The sequence below is a fragment of the Meriones unguiculatus genome, chromosome 7, assembly GCF_030254825.1.
Source record: "Meriones unguiculatus strain TT.TT164.6M chromosome 7, Bangor_MerUng_6.1, whole genome shotgun sequence".
NCBI classification, from domain to species: Eukaryota; Metazoa; Chordata; class Mammalia; order Rodentia; family Muridae; genus Meriones; species Meriones unguiculatus.
Window position 1 is genome coordinate 14,182,669 of NC_083355.1, and position 23,541 is coordinate 14,206,209.

Sequence of the window (23,541 nt, forward strand, 5' to 3'; positions counted from 1 at the left end):
GTCCTTTGAGTAGGTAGGGTCAGGGACCTTGTTTAACATGAGAAATTATAGAAAATGGAGTTTTAGCCTTCTGCAGCCTTTAAGGTCGAGGATCAGAGGCTCAGGAAGAATTGAGGTAGGCTAGAAAGATGGAAAGTTATGGGGACACGAAGGGAAAGGACTCATAGGTTAAAGGCCGCAGATGCCCCGCTCTAGAAGGGCAGGCAAAAAGCCTTTGTGCTATAACATGTTCTGAATCAGTCAGTCTCACTCTGCCTCTCTCTCGCTCACTGTTTCTTGGCTTGCAGTAACACTGTGGTAGAGGACTTATGTTGAAGCAAAGCTGCTCGCCTCACAGCAGACAGAAAACAAAGAGAGGAAGGGAGTAGGGACAAGACACATCCTTTGATGGCGTCCCCCAACAGCCTGCCTTGGCCCTACCTCATGAAGTGTGTCCCCTTCCCAACAGCTCTGCATCTGGATATAGATGGACTGATCTGTTGTGGAAGGTCAGAGCCCTTAGGACCCGGTCACCTCCCGAAGCCTCACTGCTGAACATTGCTACTCTGTGGACCAGGCTGTAGCCGTCTGAGCTCTCGGGAACACACGTCATATTCAAATCATAGCATTCCTCCCTGGCCCCCAAAGGTTTATATATCCTTATCACACAAAGTACATTTAGTCCATCTCTGAAGGTTTCCTGCTCCAGGGTGACAGTCATTCCTCAGAGGGGTCATTAACCCCCCCACACATTTTTTTCGTCTGTAAATGATGCAGAAGAGGTAAGGGACATGTGCTCATTCATTCACTACCCCTAAGTTTAGAGCACTCTAGAAGGAAGGCATTTGGCCACCCTATAGTGGCCATTTAGGGTTTATAGAGATTCTTCTCTGATGGCTCAGGAGCTGGTCAGTGGCTTGGCTGGACCCCTTGGCTTAGCTGAGGGGTCCAGGATTGACAACACAATCCATCCTGCTTTGGGGTTAAGAACTGAGTAGAAAGTCTGTCCCTTAGTTACGACATCTAAAGAGACCAAAGAGGGGTTCTGGGGAGGTAGCTCAGCGGATAAAGTAATTGCTGAGTGAGCATGAGGACCTGAGTTTGAGCCCCACTTAAAAAAGAGCATGTCTACAAGCTCTTGGTAGGCAGAGACGGGTCCATCATAGGGACTTGCTGGCCAGTCAGTCTGGCCAAATCCAGCTCCAGATACAAAGTGAAAGACCCTGTCTCCAAGAAATAAGATGGAACATGAGAGAAAGACTCCTGACAGCCACCTCTGGCTTCCACTCATGAAGGTGTGGCATGGTGGGGGAGGGGACAGATCAAAGGGAATGGTGACTATGATGCATGAATCGCAGCCACACGATGCCCATGTAGAAATGTGGGAGAGATGGTGCAGCTCCCGCTGTCTGGTCCACTCAGCCAACAGCAGGAGACCATCCCAAGGATGCTATCATTGAGTCTGAGAGAAAATCTGCTCCAAGTGAGAGAGAATAAGTAAGTGAAAACCTGAAGGCTCCCACCAGGACCAGACCTACCTGCATCCGTGAATAGGACCTCTTGCACCACCTACTCCATCCTAATCGAGGCCCAGACTTCTCACATCTTCCTCCAAGTCTGTCCTGGTGAGTGTAATTCTCACCCTTCATCAAGGAAACGTCTGTTTGCAACAGATGGATGTTGTTTTTAAACAAAATCCCAAACATTCGATTTTACCAATAAAGACTCAGGGGCTGGATGCAGGGGTAAAAACCTGCTAGCTCAGAGAGGCAGAGAGAGCACCCAGCTGACCTTCCTTCTCAGCCAATATCCCAGAAAGGAAATGCCCCTTCTCTTTCTCCACACTACTTTAAAAACCCTTCAAACTAAATGTCCCTCCTTTCTACTTCCTGTGTGTCTCTCTGTTGGTTCTCCAGACTTCCTCTCACTCTCTATGGTTTTTTTTCCCTATGTTCATTCCCTGTCAAATGGTTGCTTGCTCTGCCTCTTGACCTGTGGTTGAATTTATTTAATCCTGTTTACAGAAAGCTCTTGGATTAGAGGTGTGTGATAGGGCTGAGCCACATCACAACTAGAAACAGGTTTTTGCAGTATACAATCTCAGGGTTCACAGTGTGATCAAATATCCCGAAACAGATGTAGAGCACTACAGAAAACCACTGCAACTGCCCAATGTTCAGAGTGGCAGAGGAGTCCAGTCCCAGAGGCTATGTCTACAAAATTCTGCCATCCCTAAGACTCAAGGAACATTGCAGAAGAGGGGGAGGAAAGATCCTGACAGCCAGAAGATCAAGGAATTTTGCTTCGAGATTGAGTCTCCAAGTAACATCAGAAGCTACATCTGTAAAGTCTCACCAACGTGACCCTCCAAATGTGAGCTGAACATGGAGGACAGCAGTGAACATGCCAGACTTCATGAGGGAAAGCCCACGAGGCCTCAACCCTACGCAAAGAACTACAGGCAACTGAGAAAAGCCTGGAGCGAAAGCCATAGCCAGCCCCAGGGAAGAATACACAATTGCTCGTCCAATGCCAAACTGTCAGCCTTGGAAGCATACATTCAAGTAGCATCCTATGGACTCAGAAGGTTATATTTGGGAGTATATATGCATACAAAAGTTTACATATGCAGGCAGTAACAATTAATGAAAAAACAGGCCATAAATTTGAAGGAAAGCAGGGAGGAGTATATGGGTGAGTTTGGAAAAAAAGGGAGAAGTGTTGTAATTAAAATACATTTTCAAAAATTGAAAAAAAAAACAAAAACAAAATAAGGCTGGAGAGATGGCTCAGAGATTAAGAGAACTGGCTGCTCTTCCAGAGATCCTGAGTTCAAGTCCCAGAAAACACACTCTGGCTCACAACCATCTATAATGAGATCTGGTGCCCTCTTCTGGTGCACAGGCATACATGCAGGCAGAATACTGTATACATAATAAAAAATAAATAAATAAATAAATAAATAAGTCTTTTTTAAAAAACCAGAATAAACAAACAAACAAAAAAGCCCTGGCCATCTGGAGCCACAGCTAAAAGAAGGAAGACCCGTGACTTCATCCCACAGACTCCTCCTTGGAGGGTCCCTGCGACACACCCCATCCGTCTGTCCTTCACATAATCTGCCCCCAAAGTCCTTCTTTCCACAGAACAGAACAAGCAGATCTTGGAGCTTAAGACACAGCCACACACAGATCCACCACAGTCAGGATAGAACTGTCTCAAAGGGGTCATTACTAGGTCTACCGCCCGCCGTGATGGCCGATGTTGTGTGCTGTGTTAGGCACTGTGTGAGCAAAGGCACAATTAGGGAGCAGTTATTTCCTTGCCTTTCAGTGCTGAGTAGCTTTAAGTGAAGGTCTATATTCTGTGAGGTTTGAGGGTATTCTGGGGACATTCAGAGGGTCACGAGGATGGCGGTCATGAAGGTGACATGGTCTCCATTCCCTCACGTGACATCCATGACCCTCTCATGTGCTCTTGCTTTTCATATTCCTTGTACTTGGCCCATTTTGGCCCAGTTCACTGCCCTTCTTGATTTTAGGGTCTGTGAAGGCAAGGCACATCTTTCCTTCAGAGCCATTGTAGTCGTTAAAACCTTCTCTGCATCCATCCTTTCCCCAAGTCTTGCCCAGTGCCCAGCTCCCCGAGTCCCAGGACAGGCTGTGAGGCAAGCCCATGAACTAGAATGCATGCTCCATGAGAGAGAAGGGGCAGGGCACAAGCCATGCAAGAATGCCATGAGGAAAAATAACAGAGCCCAGAAAGACCTTTGAGGCAGGAAAAGGCTATAAAGGGCTCCTTCCTGCTCCAATTCCCCAGCCTCAGCTGTCTCTGTCACCCAAGTGGATTCTCTACACACACAGCTTCAGTCAGATTAGTAAGACAGCCAGCTGCATTCTCCACAGTGGAGCTCAAGGCTCCGGCGATACAAGACGAAATTATTTTCCAAGCCAGAGCACACTAGCTGAAGCCTTTGGGAACAGACAGATTTTCGCAAGAGCTTTAGACAGGGTTACAAAGCCACCTTTAACTATACGAAATCATAATCTTCTTCTTTTTCTCCAGAACAGCCGACCCTCTACCCTGTCAGTGAGCCAACCCAACGGGAGTCATTGTGGTACCAGATGGCACACGAGCTCACCTTGCATTGATCAGCTTTCCATGATTGGAACAAACACCACAGACAAATCAACTTATAAAGAGAAAAGCACTTTGGCCCACAGTTAGTATTTTGGCCAGCAGTTTTAGAGGCGTCACATGACTGACGATCCTCTTCACTTTGATTTTGTAGTGGTACAACACATGACGTCAGATTCACCTTCTTAACAGTCTCATAATCCCCTTTAACGTTGTGCTCCCAACAACCCAAGGACCTCAAAACTAGGTCCCCACCACTTCCAATTGTACCACCAGCTTGGGGCTGTGCCTTCAGCCCATGGGTTTATGGGACATACCTGTCCAGATCTTGAGAAATGCGTGTGTTCCCATGAGCTAAAGTCTACTTGCTGACCACTTTCCCCCTTATCTGTTACTTAGTCTCAGGCTATAGAACTTGCTTTAAACTTGGTCACAGAATTTAGGAGACTGAATCTATGAGACTGCCTCTCGGATAAACCCTTGGGCTAGAACAACCACTTCTGGTTAGCCTCATCCCCCCCCCCCCCCGAATTCCCGAGCTTTCATTTCCCTTTGAGTTCCCCTGACTCTTGCTAGGCATCAACATGCATGCCTATAATGCCAGCATGTGGAAGGCTGAGTCAGGAGGAATACATGAGTTGGAGAAGTAGCCTGGGCTACATAGCAAGACCAGTGTTGAGAGAGAGAGAAAAAGAGAGAGCTTTCCGTAGTGATCGGAACATTCCTAGCGTTTCCTCTGCAAGGTCTATGAGCCACACCCTCAGGCACCCACCCACACCCGGACAGCCTGTTATCAGCGCTTCAGTTTAATTAGGGAGCAGACACCACAGGGGCCACCTCCTCCCCCGGTTCCCTGTGAGCACCCAGCCAGCCACATCCACCCTCAGAGTCCATCACCAGCTCCTCTGGACCAGCTCCCCACAACCAGCCAGTGCTGCTCTGTGCTGCGGGATTAGCAGCAGTCTCCTGAAAAGGTTTAAACCGTTTGGCAGTGCGTCAGGTTTAATGAGCCCAGGGTGGGCTTAGAGCAGAGGTTTTTACAAGCTGCAGCTGCCAGCCAAGTTAATTGCCTCCCTCTGTGGACACCGTATCAGCCAGGGCTTCGGAAAGGGGGAATTTCATCACGTTTCCAGAATAGTTCATGATCATGATAGGTATGTGCCATGTACCCATAGACCAGGCTATGCTAAACGGGGAGGGGGCACCCATCAAAACTGACATAGCCATGGCGAGGCTGAAGGATCACGTTCTGTGACACCTAGTATGATAGAAAATAAATGAGGGGCTACTGCTGTCACCACTCTAAGCTTCACGGCGTGAGGAGGACATCACAGCTTTCCGTGCCTCCATCCCTGGTCATCCCTCTTGCTGAGGGGCTGTCATCTGGTCACACCGTGGCCAGTGAAGTGGGGTTGCCTTTAAATTATTCTTCCTACCAAACCTTGACACCCAGCTCAGCAAACACTCCCGAAGGATGAGACCTCTGCCATCCAGGACTTACACGCTCTTAACTTTAATACAAAGAATGTCAAGATTCAATTGCAAGCACTGAGAAAGGGGACGTCATCCAAGCTGAGGAGGTGGAATTTACCTGGTCTTTTTTTTTTTTTCCTATTTTTGTTTTTCAATTTAAGTTTATTTACTTTACATCCCAAGGGTAGCTCCTACCTCCTCTTCTCTCCCTCCCCCCAAAAAAAATGGGGAGCTCTCCTCCCCCACATCAACCCTCCCCAGCACATCAAGTCACAACTGGACACAGCATATCCTCATCCACTGAGGCCAGGCAAGGCAGCCCTGCCAGAGGGAAGTGATCCAGAAGCAGGCAATGGAGTCCATGTTAGAAACAGCTCCCACCCCCACCTCCTCCACTCACCAGGCGACCCACATGAAGTCCAAGCCACCCACCGGCCACATATGTGCGGGGCGTAGGTCCAGAGCATGCATGCTCCTTAGTTGAGGTCTCAGTCTCTGTAAGCCCCCGTGGGTCTGAGTTAGTTGTCTCTGTTGGTCTCCTTATGGGGTTCCTGTCCCCTCCAGGTCCTTCCATCTTTCCCCAACACTTCCACAAGACCCCCAGAGCTCTGCCCCATGCTTGGCTACAAGTCTCAGCATCTGTCTCAGTCCGCTGCTGGGTGGAGCCTCCCAGAAGGCAGTCAAGTTAGGCTCCTGTCTGCAAGCACAGCAGGGCATCAGTAATAGTGTCCGGGGCTGGCTCTCTACCGTGGGTTGTGTGTCAGGCTGGGGCACTCATTGGCTCAATCTCAGTTCCCTCTTTATCCCTGTACTTCTTGTAGGCAGGGTAACTTTTGGATCCAAGGCTTGGTGGGTGGGTTGTTGCTCCCCTCCCCCCCAGGAGACCTTCTTGGTTAGAAGGTGGTCACTTCAGTCTCCATGTCTAGGGTCCCTCCACAAGAGTCTTAGCTAGAGTCACACCCATATCCTCCCAGGAGCCTACCCTGTGTTGGAGGCACAGCCCTCGAGCAGCAGTGGTGAGGTCACCCAGGGCCCTCTGCGCTCCACTTCCCCAATGCAACCCACACCTCAGCTCCTGGACTCCCACCATTTCCCGGGACCCACCCCGATCAGTGGCCCTGAGGCCAGCACGGATCAGGGAGCAGCAGGTGGGAGCCCTCCACCATCTACTGGCCTAGTCTTTATTAGTAGGTAGAGCATCCCAGAATAGTCGTGGGGGCTGAGGTTACAGGGCTGAAAGGGCACGGCCCAAGACCAAGTAGAGAAGTAAGCAAGTCTGGAGCTTGCTGGACCGTTATCAGTAAGTCTGTGTGGCCTGGGGGCATTTCCTTCTCCAGAACAAGACGTGGGAGCTGCCAGTGGGCAGAGTGCATTCTTTCATAGCATTCAGTCTCTTGGTGAGACCCCTGAGTACCAGGAAAAAAATAAAAAGTTATCTTAAGATAACTAAGGAGATAGATCAATGGGTGAAATACTTGTTATTAAGAGAGAGGACCTGGGTTCAGATCCCAGAGCCCATTTAAAGCTGGATGCCACAGCACACACCTGTAATCCCAGTGCGGCTAGGATGAGATGTGGAGACAAAAGGAGCCCCGGAAGTCAGCTCGGCACAGGAAGTGGTAAATGAGAGACTGCCCCTAACAAGGTGGAAGGTGAGGCCAGACACCCGAGGTTGCCCTCTGATCTCCACGCGTGTGAGGTGGTGCGAGTGCACACGCGCGCGCACACACACACACACCTGTACTCTCTCACCTAGGTGCTGCCTCATGCAGAAAGAGAGGTTTAAAACAAAAGAATTTAGATTCTGCAACCGTCCATTTTAAAAATGCAGGACCGTGCGGTGTCGGATGTGGTGGCACACGACTTTAATCTCTGCACCTGGGAGGCAGAGCTCTGTGTTGGAGGCCAGCCTGGAATGAGTCCCAAACCAGCCAGCATTACATAATGAAACTTTGTTGGGAGAGGGGGAGGGGCGGGGGCGAGAAAGGCCACGATGGGAGAGCCACTGTGGGTCTCCAGAGAATGGCGCAGGCCAGTTGCAGAAAGGTGGACAGCTGTGTACGGTCGGTGAGATAAGCATGAAGCCTGGCCATCCAATGGCCAGTTCTTCAGACCCTTGAGATTTCCATCTGATAAGGGTTGACTGGTTGAGACAGAAACCACCAAAGCCACGTCATCTAAGCAGCAGCCTTGGGGTTGGGACCTCGTGAGGGCTCTAGACTTAGCAAGAGCAGCAGGCGCTCCCTGCCCACTTCATGCCAGCCCAGCCTTCCATTCGCACTCTGTGGGACTTCCCACCTTGCACAATTAATCAGTTACAATCTCTGCTGAAAGCAAAGCCCTAAGAATCCCCCTTTCAGTTCCCCACAGATCACAGGTTACTTCTGCCAAGCAGAGAGCACCCTGCATCCACCACGCTTACGTGGAAGAGACGGGTTTTCTTCTTAAAATCCAGAGGCGGTGTCTATCCTGTCCAGGCAACACAAAGCAAAATGTCCATCTGCAAACGGAGGAAGCTGCTCAGTGGTTAGAGCACGTGCAGAGGACCTGGGTTCAGATCCCAGCATCCACATGGTAGCTCACAACCGTCTGTAACACCAGTTCTAGGCTAGTCTCTTCCACAGGCACACACACACACACAGTGCACGGACATACATGCAGTCAGAACACTCACACACAAAAAGCAATCTAAAATAAATAAATGAGCAAGAACAGATCCAGGGCAATGGATTTTAGGCTGTCGTCCCTAGGAGGGCCAACCATCTCATGCTCAACAGCGCCCCCAAAGCATGGTGTCTTTAGCTGTGCTGACGGTGCCACATTAATGGGTACTAAATACAAAATACGGCACAGAAAGCTGCCTGCGGCTTACTAGTGCTTCTCCGAGCTGTATCGTCATAGACATTAATGTTTCCCCAACAGAAACAAGATGGACTGGAGCAATCCTCTGTGTAACTGTGAGGTGTAGCACCAGCCCTATTTTAATATATCGGTGTGTACTAGATTAATGAGCTCTCAAATTCCAAACCACCCAAGCCCGGGCCGGTATCAATGACTACAAGACTTGTGGAGAGTAATTCACGACATTTGCTTCAAATAAACAAATAATTCCGATGCAGAGAATGACACCCTGAAGGGGGCTCATTTTCTTGCCTTTTAGGTAAAAGGTGGCATTTGTGCCTCGAGGCTTTTGCTCCTGTTGGTGCTCTGTGTCACAGATGTCAAGGAAGTCACTACTTCACTTCCTCACACTCGGCTCTCCTTCCCACGAGCTTCACCGAATCCGTGATGAACTAGCCTCTTCAGCACCTTTAAGCTTAGAGGGAAGGGGGAGCCGAGAACGGAAGTACACACAAAACACTCTCCAAATTATTAAAAAGGCATTTTTATTATAAATACATTTTAGTTGTAGCAGTAAAATACATTTTGTGTTACCATGAATCTTTTAAAACAAAACAAAACAAACAAACAAACAAAAAAAAAAGAACTTCACCGACAATGAACACGCCGTAGACTCCCGGGCTCAAAAATGCGTCCTAAGGAAGTAGCATAAGCTAAGGGGACTCCAAAAACCGAGTTAGGGAAGACAAAGAAAGGAGAAGTGAAAAGCCTTGGTGGATAGCTGTGGGGTTATCTAATGATACAAAATCATCTTTACTTTCAAGAATCAATTCTCCAGGTATTAGGGCCTCTCAGATGAGGTATGATACACCGCAAAGGAACACAGTCGTTGTTATTACTCTTGGCATAGATTATGTTTAATTAGATGCTGCATAAGTGGTGCTTGTCAGATAAACGAACCAGGGTGGTTTCATGCATGGCCTCTCTTACGGAGGCTTTTCCGGTAGAAGACCCAGCATGATTCTACTACAGGACTGGTCCTATATATCGCTGACCACATTTAGGGAACTGTATTTTTTAAAACACTAAAAAGAAAGATCCTGTATCACTCTTTACTAAAATGCAAACCCCATTAGCTTCATAATTCAGAGAAAGTACTTGAGCCACTCCATTCACCTGGGATGCAACTATGACATATAACCACTACCTTTGTGGGTTTCAAAGAATCAGGTCAGGTGGCTGGCACAGAAATCAGATACAGTACTTGATGTACATGTCATACACATGGAGATATAGGAGCAGGCATGGTCCTGATACATGAAAATCAAGAACCCTTCCTCTGTGTAGGGGGAGGGGAGGGGGGAGGGGTGTTGTTGAGAAACAATCTCAGGTCTGACACTTTGGGACTTCAACCTGGACAAGAGCCCTCCGCCCCCCCTGAAAGATACAAAGTGGTACCATGCAAGGCAAATGGCAAATAAACCAAAATCCCTTCTAAGCTGGGAGTGCATAGAGGAAGCTGTGCTGAGCACACCAGCCATCCACAGCTAAAGCTTCTCGGGCCTGTGATGTAGGAAGTACTGGGGGCTAAGGATTCTAAAGCTGTGCATCCTATGATGGTCACTGTGTCTTATACGTCTACGCCTATGCCATTCTACAGTCTATTACCTTCAAAAATAGATTTGTTTTCTTGCTAGTAACTCAGAATACTCAAAGCCAGACTAAAAACCGGAAGCAGAGGCCAATACCCGCCAAGCTGCAGCCCAGGCTGAACATTAAACTCAACACACAAATGTAAAAATATCCCAAGACCTGTCAGGCTTATTACGTTGTAGGCAGTTTCTTTCTCAAAATAACTCGCTCATCCAGGCCTGCTATGACTTAGGAAGTCACTCACGCTGTGGAGGCGGGTGTGTTCCCCTCAACTCTTCTGCAAACAGACAGAGTTCTTCAAGGTAACAAGGGAATCAGAAACAATTGCTTCTTTTCTGCCACATACAACACCCAGGCTCTCCCTAAGGCCTGCTGGCACGGCAGAGAACCCAAAATAACTTTGTTAACCTGAGAAACATATAATACGAAAGTAAATCCTTTGCCCTCACCCCAATACACATACAAAAGAAGAAAAGAAGGAGAAGGAGAAGAAGAAGAGGAGGAGAAGGAAGAAAACAAGATTAGAAGCTATAGACTCCGTTATTTGGGGACTATCTAACGTTTCTGATGCTCCGTGTCACTGCCACCCTGGGACAGGGACTCCCACACTGAGAGCCTCGATGAGTGCAGGGACACTCTCGGGGCGTCCGATGGCTTCTTTCCTCAGTTCTCTCTCCATGTAGGGATGAGGTAAACTCTTAAGCACATCCCGAAAATGCACAGCTTCCAGACGGCAGCCGGGCAGCTGCATCCCTAACAACAAACTCACCCTAGAAATGAAAAGTGCCCCTGCACCCCAATGAGGAGGAGCAGCAGAGACCCCAAAGGTACAGAGAGCTTTTTCAACAAATGGGCCACATGTGGTGTCAGGATGATTAAAATGACCCAAGAGTAACGAGATGAAAAACCCTCTGGCTTTCTCTAGACCAGCGGTCTTCAAAGTGCGCTCCCTGGACGGCTGTGGCAGTCACCCTGGGGTGGGTCCAGCCACCTGTACTTCAACAACCCATCCAGGGAAAGCCAAGGCTGGCTTCAGCTTCACAATCCACTTTTTTTTTTCTTTTCTTTTTCTTTTTTTTTCTTTTTTTTTTTTTTTGCTTGTTCTCTCACAATTCTAAAATCTTAAAATACGTTAAGTTTGTAAATAGTTATCACTGTATGTAATCTGTCACCCTTTCCCCCTTCACTTTCAAACATTAAAATATTAAAACAATTATTCCATAAAAATCAAAGTTTTTCTTAAAAGGTGATATCGATTTCCCCTCCCCTTAGTACGTCATTCCAAGGCAGGCAACCACATGCTAGTATGCTAACTAAAGTACAGAAGAGACCTCAGGTGAGGTAGAAAGAGCCAAGAAGACCCCCGAAAACCAAACTGAAAATCTCACAATATTGTTGAATGAACTCATAGAATTATATAAAACTTACTATGCTTTATGTTTAGTATTTGTATCAAAATAAAATCTCTCTGTTGAACAAACTGCAAGTCACGTCTGGTCTACCACTGATGACTGAATACTACAGGACACATGGGCTTTCTCTTGAAACTCTTTTCAGAAGCTTCAGGCTACCACTGGCTTAATGGGCTGGAATTTACCCGCAGCTCACAAGTCCAAGTGTAGACTCTTCTATCATGTACCTCCCTTACAAAAACATTTTTAAACAATGAGGGTTTCTTTAAAGATCACTGTAAGGTAGGTATTTTTCAGTAGGTTCAAAATGTCTGACTGTTACACTAAAACTTAAAAAAAAAAAAAAAAGTGTGACCTGATATTCTAGCTTAGAGATGATGACATAATGCCACTTTCTGATGTTTTATTAGGATGTTAAACTTGAGAAAAATCCTCTGTTTCAATGGTCTTGGAATTGCTAATTAAATGGAGATAACAATGGGAGAGGGCAATGTGAGGAAGGCTTTTGTTTAAAGACCAAGGTGATGAGTCTGGGTACCATGATGTGAGGGACACACTAAACAATATTCTGAACAAGAAGCACAAGCCAAAGCTTCAGTCACCTTTTTCCTAATTTCTGGGCAGCCTGAATACGGACCAGATGACAAGTCAGATCTACCAAAACATGTGTACCCAGGTGTGAGAAGACAGACGGGGCGACGGTGGAAGCAGGGGGTTCATTATGCTAAGAGGAAGATAAGCAAAAAACAGTATCTACTTAATGAGAACCTTAACTGTGAGGAAGTTGAGAAGTGGATGGGAAGGGATGAACAGCATAAATAATATTTTAAAGCAGTAATTATATGTTTTACTATACGGGAAGTTTTAATCTTGTATTTTTATAGAATTATTCTATTAGCAAAACTCTCCACTACGCAATGATTCCTTCACTCATGGGCATCTCCTAAAAATCAACTACTTCAGGAAATCTAACATTCTCCATGACAGTATTTGAAACACTCAGATTTAACCTAAATCTGTTTTCAGACCCTGACTCTTAAGTCATGGTGGCTAGAAATACATTCTTTTATGTTTTCAGCTTTGCTCTCAAAATGAAACATATCAAAACACAGAACCTTCAACTACACTACAGCAATGCAATACAACATATGAGCTCAAGGTTAAAAGACATAGTGAGCTTCCTTGGAGCCTCCATGCCTGCAGAAAGAAGAAAACCTCTTCAGTGAATCGGTTCTGGAGACTGCCCTGTTTAATAGGGCGATGCTTATTCCATGAGATTTCTGTTTATTTTACTTACCCTGCAGCTCTCTGAACAGAAAAGACTAGTTGATGCTTCTATCAAATCTGAACTCATCCTAGACTCTTGATTAGAAGAAAACAAAAGAAAAATAACCCACACTGGACAATTTTATGTTTTCCTCACACAGGACGACCCAGACAGAAAGCATGTCTGTGTGAAGATAGGAAGACTGAGGCCATTACTCTGAATGATCAATTAAGTAACTACTGCTCGATCAAGGAGAAAATATTGTGACTAGCAATGGCAGGGCCAGAGTGGACTTCTTTGAAAAATATACCAAAAAATATCCATAATATGAATGAAGTTTTTCAAATCTCAACAGGAATTCATTTTTAGATCAAAAAGGGAAGAAGAGGAACAAACAGCGTTGAATGCTCTATGAATTATCACCTAAAAGAACTGAAAGAAAAAGATGGAAAAAGGAAGGGAGAGAGGGAAGGAGGGAGGGAAAAGAAAGACCTCGAGCTGTAGTGAAATGACCAAAAACAGTACTGGCAAGAACAAGGAAATGCCACCTAGAAAAAGAACAAAGACATGAAAGAAATCATAAGAAGATGTCAGGAGAAATCTGCCCTCAGAAGAAAAGGGCATCACAGAGCTATCAAGTTTTCTTTAAAAAATAAATGTGTGCTTATGTATGTAAACAAACACATATATACACACACAGATGTACATATGTTCCATCTGAACTCTAAAGTTGAATCTAATGAATGAAATAAGCTGTTTCTAGGAAGCTGACTAACCCTGCTAATACTAAGACTGAGTAACAGCACAGAGCAGCAGTGGGAACTCACAATGGCTCTTCAGGTAAGATCTGCTGTTGACTGTTACAAGATGCCGGCACAAGTAACAGGCCCCTCAGGGCCGACAGGCTCCTCAGGGCCTCAGGGGAAGACAGGAGTCATGCTGGGAAGGAGGGGGCCGGGTTAAAACAAGCACTTTATCCAGACCGTGAGAACACGGAAACAAATCCTCAACTAGCTGCAGAAACAAGAGAGAGATGGGAGCACTCGACATTCACAACAGCGCGGTCAACTAACAAGTAGCTAGTGTCATTTCCTAGAAACACGCACTCTGAGAATGTTACTGCACGTCATCTAAAGGGGCCCGCCATCAGCGTTTTTATATAAGATGATAGGGTGCATGCATGACTTTAACTAAAATATAAATAATTTTTAAAAACTGATATATTTTTTTAAAGGTTCAAGTATGAAAAACAGAAAACTAGGTAATTATCTCCTGATGAGCGGTAAACTAGAAGTGGCCAATACAGTTCTGAGTTAGCAAACTGGCTCTGAACACTGGGCCGGCCTGTGCTGTGTGTCTGCATGTGTGGGGTGGGGCTCTCACTGATGGGACACAGGCAGCTTCGCCCTGGGAGAGTCCTACTGCTCGTCTGGGCACAGAACTAGAAACCACGGAGTGCTGTCGCAACAGTTATCCTGTTCTGCCGACAGCGTGTCGGCGATGCGGTGACGTCACATCACGCAGAGCATGGTGGCCTGGCTCACTGGACCCACATCCCTGCTGGGATCTGCACTAGCTATCAACACATCTTCAGTCTGGGGGTCCACATCAGCCGCCTCACAAGAGGTGTGCACCCCGAGGCAGGAAGCCAGGTACAAGTGGCTCGGCCCTGAGCACAAAAGTGGCACTGAATTAGAGGCTGCGGCATGGGTCCTGGAGGTGGCTGGTCCTTAACCAGCACAGCCTTTAATCCCACACTCTCTGGGGGCTGCGGCCGGCTAGTCAGACAGACTAACTCTGCCTTCCCGTGCCACTCTCCACCCAGTTGAAGATGCCCTGTCAGCACAGTTCCAGAACTATGCTTGAATGATCATCAGGAAGATTGGACTCTTTTGAAATATCTATCCCCTGGTCTCATCTTAGTTTAAAAAAAAATAAAAAATAAAAGATATATCATAGTCTCAAGACATCTCAGAAACATAAAATTCGAGCTACTGGATCAGGAAATGGTAAGGACATTCCTCATTCAACTGTGTTAAAGCACACACGAAAAGGGCAGCCTCTCCTTTTAACGTCCATTCAAAACAACTGTCAGGCTGTGGACCTCTGCAGGCGGTGGCTTCAACTTCAGATTTGTGATGGGTTCAAGGGTGAACTTCAGAAGACTCAAAGGATCTGAAACATGCCCTAAATTTTGATCAATTTTTGACGAACATTTTTTTTCTTTAATGATATTCCTCAAACAAACAACTAGAAAAATCTCAGAATTGCCATGTGTAATGTCATATCTTAATGTAAACATCAAATAAGGTACCAAAATTTTTCCTGGAGGAAAAGAAAGCCAAACCTTTAGTGGGCACAGTTCTTTCTGCCCTGGGGGATGGGGGCAGGCCACAGACACTTACACATGCAGAGTGAGAAAAGGATTTTTCACTAAATTCACGCAGTTTTAAAATAGTTATCAAGTCTACTAAGCACCAACAATCCTAAAAATTTTCAGCTTCATGATTTGTTTTTTTTTTTTTTAAAAAAAACAACAACAACAACAACAACACACTCTCAAATTAACATTAAAAACAAGCGGGAAGTGTTGCTTGTCAAAAACCAAAACAAAACTAAGTATGCCAGTGGGCTTTGGCTAGTTTTTTTTTTTTTTCTTTTTCACATTTCAAAACCCAGTGGCATACAGAATACGCATGGGCAAAGAAGGCCTTGACCTCCACCCTACGCTGATGGAGAGAACAGCATGTCACAGAGTCTAAAACTCTGAAAGTTTTAGAACGCAGCATCCTGTCACCAAAAAAAAAAAAAAAGATAAAGTTTTTAGAAGATGCTGCCCCTTTATTTAAAAAAAAAAAATTAAGTGAATTTAAGCAAAAATAACATACATTTGTACATCAACTGGCCATTTCTGGTACAGAAACCCAGCATGTGGTAATATTATTGAATAAATGTAAATGCTACTTAACATTTTTTTCTTTTTAAATATATTTTAGACAAACTTTTTTCTTTTTTTTTATAGTTGCACAATTAACCTCTTAGCTGCTAGCTTGATGCAAACATATGTAACAATACACAAATTTAAAAATATTTTTATTCTACATAAAAGCTGTCGAAATTCTGACTCACATCAAAAATGCAAAATAATGGAATATACTTTCAAACTTAGGCGCAGGTCTAGCAGCAAGGGGACTGAGTGCGAGCACGGTCAACATTACGGAGGGCTGTGCGCAGGCGCAGCCGCCACCTCAATCCTACGGACAACCAGGAACCCAACATTCAGAGGCGAGCGAGAGCGGTCACTTGAAGTAGGAGTAGAAGCCATTGCTGCCCGGGCTGCTGCCCAGGCTGAGCTCCTGGAACAGGGACAGCGGGTCGCTGCCCTTCTTCGCCTGCTCGGGCGGGGGCCTGGGCTTGGGCGGGGCCCGCAGCGCACTGGCATAGGACATGGCGGGCTTGCTCCCTGCCGGACTTTGCTGGTGGCTGCTGTGGGCCGACTCTGCGATCTGCTTGTTGGGCATGAGGGGTGGGAACTGGCCGAGGTGCTGCAGCACCGAGTAGTTGAAGGAACTGGACGCCTCCCCGCTGTTGGGCTTCAGCTGATCCTCAGGGGGTTTGACAGTCTTGGGCGGAGCTACAAGCAGAGAAAGTGACAGGGTTTAACGAGGCCACAGGATGGGAACCCACAACCCCACTCTTGAAGAAACACCATGAAGGAACACCCATGGCCACCGGGGCACTGTCAACAGGGACGGGAAGCTGTGCTGCCAAGTAAAGGCTCGACTATCTGCCTGGGCAGTTGGGTTACTGTGAAGTGGAAAATGCATGTGCCCGCAGTGATGTGCTGTTCATTTGTTCTACTCTCAAACCCGGTCCAGCGGCACCAGGGTCCACTTGTTACAGCCACTCCCCTTTCTTGTAACACTCATTTAAATTGAATCATTTTAGTTTTCTCAGAGAAGATCTTGCTATGTAGCTCAGGCTGGCTTTGAACTCCTTATCCTCCTCCTCAGCCTGCCCGGTGCTGGGGGAGCAGATGTGCACCAACATGCCCAACTGCTACATTCTAAGTGAACACGGAAGAAGAGAGGGGAGAAACAGAGGTAAACGTCACATCTTCTACTTCCTGGCTTTCAAGGTCTTTAAAACCTGGTCCCACTCTTCCTGAGCAGTGTTATCCATCAACATATAGCTTTTGTTTCCAGTCTTTTAAGCCTTAAAAGACAGCGTATTGTATGAGAGAGCAACAGAAGAGGGAGAGCACCCACGCACCCTTGCAAGAACACACAGTGGCTTTTGAGCAATGCAAATGTGGGAGGGACTGACAGGAAACCGCCCGTACACATTCAGGTGCTGAGGAGTCGAAATCACGGCTTCTGGAAACTCGCCCATTCATCTTACCTATCAGCTCTCTGGGCTGAGGTGTCCTGCTGGATCCATTGCACGGAATGTTCTGGTAGGGGGCAGGTGAGGTGCTGCTGGCCCAGGACTCGGGGGCTGGGAAGCTGAACGCAGGCGTGTGGCCGTGGTCCTGCGTGTCTTTGCCCTGAGCCAGGCTGTCTTGCGGGGTGTTGCCTTCTTCCACACAAGGCTGGGCTGAGCTAGATGAGATTCTTCTTTGGTACAAGGGCCGACCGGGTCCTCTGGGCTCATACTACACAAGAAAAGGATGTGTGGAAAGTCAGGCAGCCTCCAGCACACCCATACCACCCTTAGATCCATAGTGATGCAACCTCACACAGCAGAGAGATTCTCTCCTGTGCCAGAAGACTCCCTCCCTTCACCATCTCCCCTTTAAAATGTAGCAGCTACTCCAACATGGTGTCAGGAGACTGTCCCTCCCCGTGTAGTCCTGTGGGGACACATGCCAACCCGTGGCTCCTGAATAAATCGGTCATCCTCAGCTATAAAGTCATACTGTTATTCTAGAGAACGGCAGTGTGCCTATGTGAGCTGGAGTCAAGCTGGCAGAACCACAGAGCTCCAGAAGAGAGCCACCCAAGCAGCTCCTGGCCCTTCCCAGCCAGCTGTGCTCAGGGCCACTGACAAGAACCACTTCCTCCCATCTGTCCTAAGCACTCCTGACTGGGCTTCACCGTATTTCTCCCAGCCAATCAGCTGGTACACAATACTCAGTACTTTCTCCACAATATTCTTTTCACATGTTTAGAACCCTCCTGATGAGAGAGAGCACTCATCAAACAAACAAACAAAGCCCACATGAGGTTGTCATGGAAACCATTCCGTCCACATGTTCAGAACCTGATTAACTTATGCATCTGCCCCTCTCTAAAATTCCTAAAAGTATGTTCCTAAAAGTATGCAGGCCAAATCCTGTCCTCCTGACAGGGCTGTCTGGCAACCATTTCAAGGTGTAGCCTGAGCCAAGGACTCTGCAGTTTCTTCTTGCCTATTGTGGTAAGCGCTGGGTATCAGCTCCAATGGCAGGCAGTGCCAAAGCCCGGTGCAGACCAGCCTGGCCTCCTGGGAACTTCATCTACATGACCCAACCCCAGCATCCTTCCTCTTGGGACTGTAGAGAGAACTGAATATGCTAGGAACTAGGGTGTTTAGATTGGTCCCTACTGCATGTTTAAGGGCAATTGTTAGATCTTTGTTTTACTGTTAAAAAAAAAGAAGGAAAAAAAAAAAAAGACCTACATCTGATTACAAAATGGCACATGGCTTTTAATTGTCCCAACTTTTCTCCCTGATAATGGTAAAATCTGCTTTTCAGATCAATTATGATTCAGACGAGTCTCTTCCACCACCATTATAAGTGTGTGTGAAAGCACAAAGGGAAGAGCTGCAAGATGAAGATGGTGGGCGTCATCAGGCTAGGATATGAAGGCAGTGGCATGTCTGCATCAATGCAAGGCCCCAAGCAAAACCCACTAGGCTAGAGATCAAGGCGGGGACATGACAAGGGCAGGAAAGCTCTCTCTCACCAGAGAGCTGTGAGGCCAGGCCACACTTGTACTTAAAAAAAGGAGAAGTCACAGCCCCCTGAACGATTCCCTTCCCATCTGTATCTTATTTACGTCCTCTGTTTCTCATTAGATCATTTACATTCACCTTTAATTTTATTCTTTGGAGAAAATTCTTTCCCAGTGATCAAAATCATTCTGAATTTGACTGGGGATTGAGATTATGCTGCTCTGTGTCAAATTCAAGCTGCACACTTGGAGCTCCTTTCAGTCCTTAAAAGGTGCTTAGCAGGAGAGCTAACCCTCCAGAAGTCTGTATTCTCCAGGCCAGACAACCCTAGAGATCAAATGGTTGGTTCAGTCTTTTTTGTAACAAAGACAATTAGCTCTTGAAATGAAGATGAAGTGTTTTTTAATTGTCACACTGGGAATTCTGCCCTGTCGTTTGTCTGCAGGGGATCACACTCCTGAGCCTTTATGTGTGAATGCTAATGCACTCATGTTCGCCAGGGCCTCAAAAAAAAAAAAAAAAAAAAAAAGCAAGCTGTAAGAGCCCTGTGACACAGAACCCTGCATTTGGGCACACGACCTCAGCCAGTTACTTCATAAGCCCTGTCTTTAATGGACACCTACAACAGTAGTATAGACAATGGGTAGACATAGGAACCTTGGGGCTTCAATGAGAGAATAGAAAAATCAGAAAGTCACATAAATATAATTAAAAAAAAATACAAGGTACAGCTATGGAATACACAAAGGTGAACTTGTGAAAAAGCCATCTTCATTGGAATCTTTTTCTTCAAAGGTAAGGTGGGTACAGGCAAAAGAACAGACAGCAAATGAAAATGGTTTATACACCAAAGCTGAGGCCGTTTTATTCTTTCTGTCTCAGTTCTTAAGTTTATGTCCTTGCATTGCTGCACTGACTGAAGCCTCCAACAAGCACTCCACCCTGCTGCCTTCTTCCCTTCCCTACTTCTTTCCCTCCCTTCCTCTTCTGTTCTTTCCGTCGATCTTCAGTCTCCATCCCCACCCTTTTGTTTCCCATCTTTCTACTGGAGACAAGTCTCACCATACAGCCCATGCTTGTCGTGACCATCTGAGCTTAAGTGGTCTCCGCGCACAGGCCACAGGGACGGGAGGTGTGGACAACTGTGACGCAATCGCCCTAACCTCTCTCTAAGGCTGGGTGTTTCAGATGCCTTTCAGCAGCTGCAAGTCTCTTTCTACTTTGTGTGAATGTGTGTGGATGGTGGTAAGGAGGGTGGTGGGTTCTCAGTTTTCAGAAGGGGGGATATCAATTGATATGATGATGTGACTTTTCCCCCAGACTGTTAACGTGGTAGGCTATCCACCGATTTACTTTCAAATACTGCACCAGCCAGATAAGCTGCACAGGATCATGGTGGATTGTGCGCTTCATGCCTGGCTGAATTCAATTTGCTGTTCTGTTGAGGATAGTTACATTCTTGTCACAGAAATCAGCCTATAGTTTTCTTTTTTGTTCTGTCTCTGTCTTGCTTTGGAAATAGAAATGGTGGCTCTATGCATAAATTGACAAGCTTTCCCTTCCATTCTCTGGCAAGGACTGTAATTGGTAGACTTTCTTCTTTACAGATTTAGGGATATTCAATAGTCAAACAGCTCTAACCCAGACAGTTATCTCTTGAAGTGTTTTAACCATAAACTCAATTCTTTAACAGCTATATGATCGTTCCTATGACATTTATGTCATTGTTGGTGAGTTCTTGAAAGTTTGTGGCTTTCAGGGAAGCGAGTGGCCCACATCACCTAAGCTGTTTAAAACTGCAACCTTCCTGTTATTATCCCTTCAAAGCCACCTCATCTGTCATGACATCATTCCTTTGTTCCTGCTATCAGTAGCCAGTATCTTCTCTTTTTTTCTTGTCACTATTTTTTGGGGGGAGGGGCTGTTAATATTTTAACAAAGACTGAAGCATGAATGAGGAGAGTGAGCAAGAGAGAGACGGCAAGGCAGAGAGTGAGACTGACTGATTCAGAACATGTTATAGCACAAAGGCTTTTTGCCTGCCCTCCTAGAGTGGGGCATCTGCGGCCTTTAACCTACGAGTCCTTTCCCTTCGTGTCCCCATAACTTTCCATCTTTCTAGCCTACCTCAATTCTTCCTGAGCCTCTGATCCTCGACCTTAAAGGCTGCAGAAGACTAAAACTCCATTTTCTATAATTTCTCATATTAAACAAAGTCACTGACCCTACCTACTCAAAGGACAAAATTCTAACCTGTCTACACAAGGTTTGAGACAGCTAGAGCACAGACAGCAGAATGTCATTTCAAGTGAACCAACAATGCTTCAGAGAGATTCCAGACAAGACCCCAAGGTATCAGTATGTGAGGAGATGGAGATGAGGCACAGCTTCCCACTGTAACCCTCAGCAACCTCGGGAGTTCCCCAGACCTTTAGGGCCTTCAACTCATGGAGTCACGGAATTCAAAGCAGAAAACCAGCAGCACACATGAGGTTTAGTAATGACATCTTGATACAGATATAGTGTGTGGAGAGAGAAAGAGGGTCATGCAGAAGACAGACCTTTGCTAGTCTCGCTAAATGCTATCTACTTTCCCTTTGCAAAGAACCAACTGTGGGTTTCAGGGACTCTTCTCTACTGTATTCTGTAGCACAGAATTGAATTGCATTGAATTGTTTTCATCATTCTCATTTCCTGGTGTTTATCTTGCTCTTCCCTTTAGATTTCTTCAGATAGGGGCTTAGGATTTCTCATCTGAAATCTTGCTTCTTTTCTACTTTAAACATTGCACATCCCTCTGATGTTGCTGTGGCAGCAACACATGAATTCTGACACTCTGCATTCTTACTTTCTAACACACAATAAGCCAATGATCTGTATTATACACAGACATCTGGAAAACAGGAACCAGAATGGGATTCTTAAAAGATTAGCGTCCAGATACAGAATGAGATATCAAAAAGTGTAACTACAATATGCTGGAAATTCAAATACATAATGATGCTTGATTCAGAATGATATTCAAAGAGAAAACAGGAAGAAAAAGGCCTCAACAGCCATTCTTGAATCCTGCTAACACATTGAATTATTAGCCTAAAAATGAATAAAGGACATAAATTATATATCTGTCTTTTTCATATAGACTCTTTTAGTATTTAGTATTTTATCATATTCAATGGTGAAAATTCTCCTTCATATAAGAAAAATAATCACAGAAGAAATTTTTAAGAACTTTTAAAACACTGTTTGCCATCTCTAATGAAACAAAAGACTAAATCATCAGCCATCGACAGCTGCTAACCAGGAACGTTGCTGGGAACTATCACGATCAGTCAGACTGGTACCCAGTGCCTCACCTCAGCAGTCAAGTTACCAGAGCAGAGAACTAAACATTGCCTGCATTTTCTTCTACTTGCATACAAATACACACACTCACTGAAAACAAAGTCATATTATCCCTGTTTTGACAACTTCTCATTAACATGTTATAGGTAGAGGCTGAAGAAATGACTCAGTGGTTAAAAACACTTACTGCTCTTGCAAAGGACCTGGGTTTAGTTCCCAACGCCCACATGCTAGCTATCAATCAGCCGCAGCTCAGTGACAAGGGATCTGGCAGTCTCTTCTGGCCTCTGTGGGCACCAGACATGCACACTTACCCAAGCAAGTAAAACACGAATATACATAAAATAAAAATAGATAAATCTTTTTAAAAGTAATAGATATCGTTCTGTATCATGAAAACTTATGATAACATCATATTTAATAACCGATTACTTATTTAACTGATTTATTAATTTTAATGGATCTTTTCACTTTCTCACTATTTGGAAGAAACTATGGAGCACTCTCATGTTCCACTAACATTTTAATTTAATTCCCCATAAGATTATCATCTTATGTTTGAAGTAACACACCTACAGTTTGGTACAAAGATATATTAAAAAAAAAAAAAAAAAAGAGAAAGAAAAGAAAAATCAAGATGGAAGAATTAACAATATGACAGACAAATGCTGTGGCAAGTGAAAAGTTCTTTTCAAAATATTATGTTACTTTTATTACAAATACAAAGCAAAATAAAATAAAACTCTAGTGGTATCCATGGGAAAACTATTGCAATTGTAGACTAAAGACAAAGGTCTGTGGGTGATGGTGCTGGACAGGACGCAAAGTGCTTTCTACCATGACCAAGGCCCTGGGTGCAACAGTCAGCACGGCAGGGGTGGGAGGTAAGGAAGCAATCCAGAATAACTGCTTCACTTTTTTTCCTTAGTGGTGGAAAAGCTTTCTGCCACTGAGCCTTTCCTGCCTAAAAATTCCAATGTAAAAATGTAATAAAGCGACAAACACACTTAAAAAAGGAATAATTCCTCCAAGCAGGAAACCTTGTAAGAGTATTAAACTATAACAAGGGAAAAAAGAGAACTGGAGAAACCTGGATACCCAGCTTCTTAATAACAGACGTCTTAGAAGGAAAGACAAGGAAACAAGTGAGTGAAGATTATCAAACACGAGAAAATGTTGGGTGGTTGGGGCCTTTCTGTGACCGGGAAGGAATGCTGCACTTCCATGGCCTACAGGAAAGCACTGCCTGCCCACAGTGGCTGTGGGGCAACAGAGATAGGGCTGGCAGGACTCTGGGATCCTATCTTGAATCTTGGTTCAGTCCGACCCACAGCTGGCCTGCCAGGCACTCCTCAGGTTCTACCTACAAGTAGATACTGCACTTATTTGTCCCACTGATGTCACCAGTATCAGCCACTGAGACTGTTATGGACTTCTTCACTCTTATCATTCAAAAAGATCTACATTTTATAGTAAGTTATGCTAAGAGACTCTTAA

The 23,541-nt window shown here is 45.5% G+C and overlaps 1 protein-coding gene across 4 annotated transcripts in view; it reads right to left on the reverse strand.

The window, feature by feature from the left end:
• Positions 1-8,958: 8,958 nt before the first annotated feature.
• Helz (helicase with zinc finger) overlaps positions 8,959-23,541 on the reverse strand; it is a 143,399-nt gene continuing 128,816 nt past the window's right edge. For all 4 annotated transcript variants that reach the window (XM_021640657.2, XM_060386514.1, XM_021640658.2 and 1 more), the window contains 2 exons: positions 17,164-17,416; positions 8,959-16,396 (listed from right to left, as the gene is read on the reverse strand). In XM_021640657.2, coding sequence (XP_021496332.1) covers positions 16,062-16,396; positions 17,164-17,416 — 588 coding nt within the window. In that variant the 3' untranslated portion in view covers positions 8,959-16,061. The remainder of the gene's footprint in view (positions 16,397-17,163; positions 17,417-23,541) is intronic.